Below are 8,671 nucleotides of genomic sequence, written 5' to 3'. Positions count from 1 at the left end.
AATCTGCATTTCCTACTGGGCTGTGACAGCAGTGTATCCTTTGGTAATTGACCACATTAAACCTTGTTCCACATTACTCTTCAAGAGTCACAAAGCTAAGTCCACAGTGTTTTCCATCCTAAAGAAGACTAGAAATGTCCTAAAGAAATAACTTTTTTTTTTTTTTTTTTTTGCCTAGCTCTAAAAATGTTTCAGTCTACCAATTCAATTTTCCCTCAAATAGTCATGATAGATTTCTTCTTTTATCATCCTTGACAGTAACCTAATAAAGCTCTTATATGTTTTATTGTTTTGAAGGGCCACTCAATATAGCTGGTACATCCTACATACAGCTGAGCCTGAAAAATGGATGAGCTATTAAAATATTATACATAAATGGTCATTTTTGAAGTTAATATCTCAATGGGCTTTTGAGTTATTGCATTCTTTTATTGTCTGTTCATTTGTTTTCAGTCTAAGGGTAAATAATTTATCCTTAATCAAGTTCACTCAGATTCTTGGCTACATCAGGGACTCCTATATATAAAGTCATGACCGCTGGGGGGCAATGCGAGCATGAAAATGCAACCTGTGACCCAGAGGTAAGTAAAGGAAATGCTCTCATTTACCTAGTTTAGTACATTTACCTAGTTTACCTAGTTTTACCTAGTTTAGTACTGCATTCCATCTTGCAATCATTGTAGGCAACATACCATGAAGCAGAGATCCTGTGCACTGATGGGGATCATTGTTCAGAAGGACAAGGATGGTTAGATGGTAGAAGAGCATTGTAAACAGTGGGCAGAATGGATGTATGTTCTTTCATACATCTAAATATATATGAAATTTCCTGATGTATGTTCTTTCATACATCTAAGAAGCATGTTTAGTCAATGACAACACCGTACGTGTGAAATTATATAATGGGTACAGAGTGACGAATATATCTTGAAGAAAATGAGATGTCTTATAGAACTCATTAAAGAGTTATAGACATAAATCTTCATTAAAGAATTATATTAAATGATGTGGTAGAAAACAGAGGAATAACAGCAGAAGCTAATGGGGAAAAACAGGACATGCAATTGGAGGCCTAGATAAGAGGAAAAAGGCAGGGAAGATGTTGTCTTGTACTGGGAGGTAATATATTCTGTATGTTTTGTTTTATTTTTTTGAATGCAGATTTTTAATACCACTGATACTTACAAAGCTTGCCCTGGGGCTATGTGCAACTTTGTTTTCTATGGTGGAAAGAGCCTGTATCATCAGTACATCACCATCTTTCAGATATACAATCTATTTGCCTTTCTCTGGCTTATAAATTTTGTCCTTGCATTGGGTCAGTGTACCCTTGCTGGTGCCTTTGCTGCTTATTACTGGGCCACAAAAAAACCTGATGACATCCCACCATTTCCACTCTTTACTGCATTTGGACGAGCCATACGGTAAGCCATATGGTATATGAACCCTGCATATATCTTCTCAGTGGCATTTAGTGTGCTTGTAATTCAGTCTTGGCTGGTGAATTCTAGTGACAAGGTGCAAATGGGTCAAAGAGTGATTCAAGATTCATGGATTACAATTGTCTTTGTCTGGTTTCCTTGCCACAGTTTTACAATTTCTACTCATACCAGTATCCTTCTAAATGCCATAGGTCACTGGAGAGGGGAAAAGGTAAAGGAGTAACCAAACAAAAGACTAAGGATTAATTTAGCTCCATCATGTCCATTGCTCAACTCAAATTTTCTATTTTATGATAAGTTACTGGTATCACTTTTGTTGAAAAACAAGAAAAATGTATATGGTTTAAAATCCTCCATGGAGACTTTTAACAATCTAAATAAAGGGGGCAAGAAACTCTTTCCTATTAATCCTTTATATCTGTAAAAATTGTTCAACTAGCATCCTTTTAGTTAATATAAAGATACTTTAACTTTTATTCTCACTTTATCTTTGCCCAGATATCACACAGGTTCTCTAGCATTCGGATCTTTAATTCTTGCAGCAATTCAAATGTTTAGAGTTATCCTAGAATACATGGATCGTCATCTTAAATGTAAGATTCCAGAGTTTATCTTATCTTAGATTTTCTGAGTTTTGTGTAAAGAATAGATTGGGGCAAGAGGTGAGGGGACACCTGATGACTGTATCTTGGACTATGGCTATAAGAATAGAGATGGTCAGATTTGGGGTATGTTTTGAAGGAAAAGCCAACAGGACTTACTAAGGGATTAGATATCAGGGGAGGGAACACAGTGGTGAATAAAAGAGAGAAAAATCATGTGATGCTATTTATTAATATGTGGAAGCCAGGAGAAGCAAATTCAAAAGAGGAGATCAAGAATTCTGTTTGGGGCATGTTCTTGTTGAGAAGCATGATGGAGATTAGATAGGCAGCTACAAGTCTGGTGCTCAAACCAGGTCAGACTTGAAACATATATGTGGATGCCATTGACATAAACCTTCATACCTGACACATATAGTTTACAAAGACAAACTCTGTTCAGAATGCACCTGAAAAGATTTTATTATTAATTTTTTGATTCGTAGGGTTCAGTTGCAAATCATTAACAAATTCAAATATCTTCTTCTCATAGATGCCCGGAACAAGTTTTCTAAATTCATACAGTGCTGCCTGAAATGCTGCTTCTGGTGTTTGGAAAAAGTTGTAAAGTTTTTAAACAGAAATGCCTATATCATGGTAAGAAGATACATTGTTTATTTACTAAGACTCTTCTTAGTAAAAACTGAACCCCATGCATTTATCACCAGATTGGGAAACGGGTTGATTCTGGGCTAAGCTTTTCCTAGTTAAGATAGTACCTTAACTGGATGAAATGTAAAAGTATGCTACATTGGAAATGATTTATTCTATATTTCACTCTAAGAGGAAAAAAATCTTTCTAATGCTAGGACTTATATATTATTAAGGAAGAATTTGATCTTTTTTATGAATCTTGTATTGAAATGTGTGGGCATTGCCGATGCCTGACTGTATGTGTTTCTTATTTCCCATGGGGTAGGGAGGCTTCCAAAGAGAGATTCTATTAATAGGGGATCCAGAATTGTACTTCTTCTGAAATTTAACATCTATGATCCTTATAATACTTGCTCGTTATCAAAGTAACACAGAGTTTGGAAAGATGTTTAGCCCTAACTCACTGCCATCAAGTCCTTTTTGACTCATAGAGACCCCCTCCTTGGGTTTCCAAGGCAGTATCTGTGGAAGTAGATTGCCCAGTCTTTTTTCTGGGGAGTGGCTGGTGGGTTTGAACCTCCATTCTATTGGTTAGGAGGCAAATGCCTTAGGCACTGTGCAACCAGAGCTCAGAGATTTAAAATGTTATTAGTTTACCTCTAGTGGGAATATTTTATTGAGCCTTTTAAATCAGTAAATCAAGTATAGTGAAAGACATTGTATTTCCTAAGAATAATTTTTAACACGGCAACTTAAAGTTGTAAACTGTTCACCAAGAAACCCTGGCTAAAACACTTCAAAGACATACTCATAACCTGGGATTAGAGAAAAAGACCTGCCTCTCTAATCTCCATGGAGTTTAAGGGCAAGTAGCATGTAAGGCACATCTTATTATCAATGACCTTGAAAGTCAGAGACTCACAGGCCTGCCACAAAGCCAAAAGGTAGAAAGAGAAAGGGGTAGCTGTATAGATGATAGATTCATTTGATTATTTTCTTGCCATTGGATTGTCTTTTGGTCTTGTTAGGGTATATTACTGTCTCCAGGATAATATCAACTCTTCTTCCTCAGATTGCAATATATGGCAAAAATTTCTGCAAGTCAGCAAGAGATGCTTTTAATCTCCTGATGAGAAATGTTGTAAGGTAAGTAATCAGGCTATAATAGGCAATGTAGTAAACCTTGAGCATTGTATACTTCACAAGTTTTATATGTATCAATGGCCTTGCTATACATGAATATTATTTTTCTTTAAATGTTATCATACTTAAATGCATATAACAAAAATGTTGCCATTTTAACTATTTTTAAGTGTATAATTCAATAACACTAATTACCTTCACCATGTTGTGTAACAATTGCCATTATCCATTTCAAAAAGTTTTGTATCACCTTAAACATAAAGTCAGTACTCCTCAAGCCCCAGCATTTGTTGTTGTTACTTAGTAACCACAATACACTTTTGTCTGTACATGTTTGCCTGTTTTAGATATTTTAAATAAGTGGGATCATACAATATTTGTCCTTTTATGTCTCCCGTTTTCACTAAGCATAAGGTTTTCAAGGTTTATCCATGTCATTTTATAGGCTATACTACGTTTATCCATTCATCTGTTTTTGGACACTTTCTTGCCACCTTTTATCTATTGTGAATAATGCTGCAATGAACATTGGTGTACAAATACCTATTTGAATCTATTTCAAGTGTTTAGGGTATATACCTAGGAGGAAAATTCCTGGGTTACATGGTAATTTTATGTTTCACTTTTTCAGAAGCTGCCAAACTGTTTTCCATACTAGCTGTACCATTTTACATCCCCACTAGCAATGCATGAGGGTTCTAATTTCTTCACAACCTCACCAACACTTGTTATTTTCCTATAATAGCCATTCTAGTGGTGGCGAGTGGATTCTCATTGTGGTTTTAGTTTGCATTTTCTTAATGACTAAGGATGTTGATAATCTTTTCATATCCATGTAGGCCATTTGTAGGTCTTCTTTGGTAAAATGTCTATTCAAAGTCCTTTGGCTCATTTTTTGTTTTTTTGTTTGGGTTGTCTTCCCTCCCTCCCCCAGTTTTCTGTACTCTAGATATCAGGCATAGTGTTACCCAATATTTTCCCCATTCTGTAGGTCTCTACACTTTCTCAATAAAGTCCTTTGATGCACAAAAATTTTTAATTTTGATGAAGTTCAATTAATCTTATTAACTGGTACATTGTTTTTAATGACATAATTGAGAATCCATTGTCAAAAAGAAGGTCTTAAAATTTTCTTGTTGTTGTTAGGTGCCACCAAGTCAGTTCTGATTCATAGCGACCCCATGTACAACAGAAAGAAACAATGCCCACTCCTGCACCATCCTCACAATCGTTCCTATGTTTGAGCCCATTGTTTCAGCCACTGTGTTAGTCCATCTCACTGAGGGTCTTCTTCATTTTCACTGGCTCTCTACTTCACCAAGCATAATGCCCTTCTCCCAGGGTTGGTTCCTTCTGACAACGTGCCCAAAGTTTATGAAACACAGTCTCACCATCCTTTCTTCTAAGGAGAATTCTGCCTGTACTCCTTCTAAGAGAAATTTGTTTGTTCTTTTGGCAGTTCATTGTATATTTACTATTCTTCACCAACACCATAGTTCAAATGTATCAATTCTTCATAGTCTTCCTTATACATGGTCTTTTATATGCATATAAAAGCATTGAAAATAGCTTGGATTGGGTCAGGTGCACCTTAGTCTTCAAAGTGAGATCTTTGCATTTTAACACATTTAGGAAATCTTTTGCAGCAGATTTGACCAATGCAATACATCATTAGATTTCTTGACTGTTGCTTCCATGGAAGTGATAGCCTATGCATTAGTGAACTGAAATTGACTGCTTTTGGCCATTCTGGACATTTTGAATCAGACAACCATATGATCTACCATGCCAGGAATGACAAATTGAAGAGGAACGGCATGACATTCATCATCACAAAGAATGTTTCAAGATCTATCCTGAAGTACAATGCTGTCAGTGATAGGATAATATCCGTACACCTACAAGGAAGGCCAGTTACTACTACTATTTTTTAAACTTGCACACTAGCCACCATAGCCAAAGATGAAGAAATTGAAGATTTTTACCAACTTCTGCAGTCTGAAATTGACCAGACATGCAATCATGATGTGATGATTATCAGTGGTAATTGGAATACAAAAGTTGGAAACAAAGAAGAATCACCGGTAATTGGAAAATTTGGCCTTGGTGATAGAAATAGCTCTGTAGATCATATGACAGACTTTTGCAAGACCAACAACTTATTCATTGCAAATTCCTTTTTTTTTTTTTTTTTTTGACAACACAAACAGCAGCTGTACACATGGACTTCCCCAGATGGAACACACAGGAATCATATTGACTTCATCTGATTAAGTGGCAAGAGGTGATGGAAAAGCTCAATATCTTCAAACAAAACAAAGCCAGGAATTGATTGTGGAACAGACCATCAACTTCTCATATACAAGCTCAAGTTCAAGATAATTAAAACAAATCCACGAGAGCCAAAATATGACCTTGAATGTATCCCTCCTGAATTTAGAGACTATCTAAAGAATTGATTTGATGTGTTTAACACCAATGACTGAAAACCAGAAGAATTGTGGGATAACATGATGAACATCATCCATGAAGAAAGCAAAAGGTCATTAAAAAAACAAGAAAGGAAGACCAAAATGGATGTCAAAAGAGTTTCTGAAATTTGCCCTTGAATGAGGAGTAGCTAAAGAAAATGGAAGAAATAACAAGATAAAAGAGCTTAACAGAAGATTTCAAAGAGCAGTTTGAGAAGGCAAAGTCAAGTATTATAGTGAAATGTGCAAAGACATGTACTTGGAAAGCCAAAAGGGAAAAACACTCTTGGCAGTTCTCAAGCTCAAAGAAATGAAAAATTTTAAGCCTCAAGTTGAAATATGAAAAGATTCTATGGGCAAAATATTGAATGATGCAGGAAACATCAAAGGAAGATGGAAAGAATACACAGTCACTGTACCAAAAAGACTGGTTGATCTTCATCCATTTCAGGAGGTGATACATGATCTAAAACCAATGGTATTGAAGGGGAAATTGAAGCTGCAGTGAAAGAATTGGTGAAGAGCAAGGCTCCAGAATTGATGGCATACCCATTGAGATGTTTCAACAAACAGATGCCCCATTGGAGGCACTCACTCAGTTATGCCAAGAGATTTGGAAGACAGCTACCTGGCCAACTGACTGGAAGAGATCCATATTTTTGCCCATTCCAAAGAAAGGTGATCCCACAGAATGTGGAAATTATCGAACAATATCATTAATATCACATGCAAGTAAAATCTTACTGAAGATAATTCAAAAACGTGCAGCGCTATATTGACAGAGAACTTCCAGAAGTGCAAGCTGGATTCAGAAGAGGATGTCGAACAAGGGATATCATTACTGATGTCAGATGGATCTTGGCTGAAAGCAAAGAATACCAGAAAGATGTTTACTTGTGTTTTATTGACTATGCAAAAGCATTCGATTGTGTGAATCATAACAAATTGTGATAACATTGAGAAGAATGGGAATTCCAGAATGCTTAATTGTACTCATGAGGAAACTACATAGACCAGGAGGCTGTCCTTCGGACAGAACAAGGGAACACTGCATGGTTTAAAATCAAGAAGGGAGTACATCAGGGTTATATCCTTTCAGCATACTTATTCAATCTATATGCTGAGCAAATAATCCAAGAAGCTGGACTATATGGCTTCAGGATTGGAGGAAGACTCATTAACAACCTGCAATACACAGATGACAGAACTTTGCTTTCTGAAAGTAGGATGACTTGAAGCACTTACTAATGAAGACTGAAGACTACAATATGCAGTATGGATTATTTGTTAATTGTTGTTATGTGCCGTTAAGTCAGATCCGACTCATAGCAACCCCTCCTTGGGTTTCCGAGGCAGTATCACTAAGGAAGTAGATTGCCTAACCTTCCTTCAGAGGAGTGGCTGGTGGGTTTGAACCGTCAGCCTTCTGGTTAGCAGTCAAGTGCCTCAGGCACTACACTACCAGAACTCCCATTATACCTCAATATAAAGAAAAAAATCCTCACAACTAGACCAATAAGCAGCATCACAGCAAATGGAAAGTTGTCAAAGACTTCATATTACTTAGTTCTACAATCAACACCAATGGAAGCAGCAGTCAAGATATCAGACAATGTAAAGCACTGGGCAAATCTAGTGCAAAAGACCTCTTTCAAGTGCTGAAGAGCAAAGATGTCTCCTTGAAGACTAAGGTGCACCTGACTCAAGCCATGGTCTTTTCAATTACCTCATATGCATGTGAGAGCTGGACAATGAATAAGGAAGACTGAAGAAGAGTCCATGCTTTTGAGTTGTGGTGTTGGTGAAGAATGCTGAAAGTACCATGGACTGCTAAAATAACTAACAAATCTGTCCTGGAGGAAGTGCACCAGAATGCTCCCTGGAAGCAAGAATGACCAGACTTCATATCACCTACTTTGGTCATGTTGTCAGAAGGGATCATTCCCTAGAGAAGGATATCATGCTTGGTAAAGTGGATGGTCCATGAAAAAGGGGAAGGCCCTCAACAAGATGGATTGACACAGTGGCTACAACTATGGGCTCAGGTATAGCAAGGATCATGGGACTGGCATAGGACTGGGCAGCAACATAAGGTTGCTATGAGTTGGAGATAACTTGGTAGCACCTAACAACAACAGCAGCTTCCATGGGTGTTGATTGTGGATCCAAGTAAAATGAAATACTTTACAACTTCAAACTTTTCTCCATTTATCGTGATGTTGCTTATTGGTTTAGTTGTGAGGAATATTGTTTTATGTTAAGGTGTAATCCACACTGAAGATGGGGGTCTTTTATCTTCATCAGTAAGTGCTTCAGGTTCTCATCTGTTTCCTCAAGCAAGGTTGTATCGTCTGCATATCACAAGTTGTTAATCTTCCAC

General features: G+C 37.0%; 1 protein-coding gene across 1 annotated transcript in view; it reads left to right on the top strand.

Annotated features, from left to right (window-relative positions):
- Positions 1 to 8,671, top strand: part of SLC44A5 (solute carrier family 44 member 5) — a 150,091-nt gene that overhangs the window by 118,991 nt on the left and 22,429 nt on the right. The window contains exons 13-17 of the mRNA XM_007949632.1: positions 494 to 581; positions 1,162 to 1,424; positions 1,941 to 2,035; positions 2,577 to 2,680; positions 3,750 to 3,823. Of these exons, the coding sequence (XP_007947823.1) occupies positions 494 to 581; positions 1,162 to 1,424; positions 1,941 to 2,035; positions 2,577 to 2,680; positions 3,750 to 3,823 (624 nt within the window). The remainder of the gene's footprint in view (positions 1 to 493; positions 582 to 1,161; positions 1,425 to 1,940; positions 2,036 to 2,576; positions 2,681 to 3,749; positions 3,824 to 8,671) is intronic.

Source organism: Orycteropus afer, unplaced genomic scaffold (genome assembly GCF_000298275.1).
Source record: "Orycteropus afer afer isolate SDZICR_OR568_19922 unplaced genomic scaffold, OryAfe1.0 scaffold00248, whole genome shotgun sequence".
Lineage (NCBI taxonomy): Eukaryota > Metazoa > Chordata > Mammalia > Tubulidentata > Orycteropodidae > Orycteropus > Orycteropus afer.
Note: the sequence above shows the minus strand (reverse complement) of the source record. Positions and strands in the feature narration are given on the sequence as shown.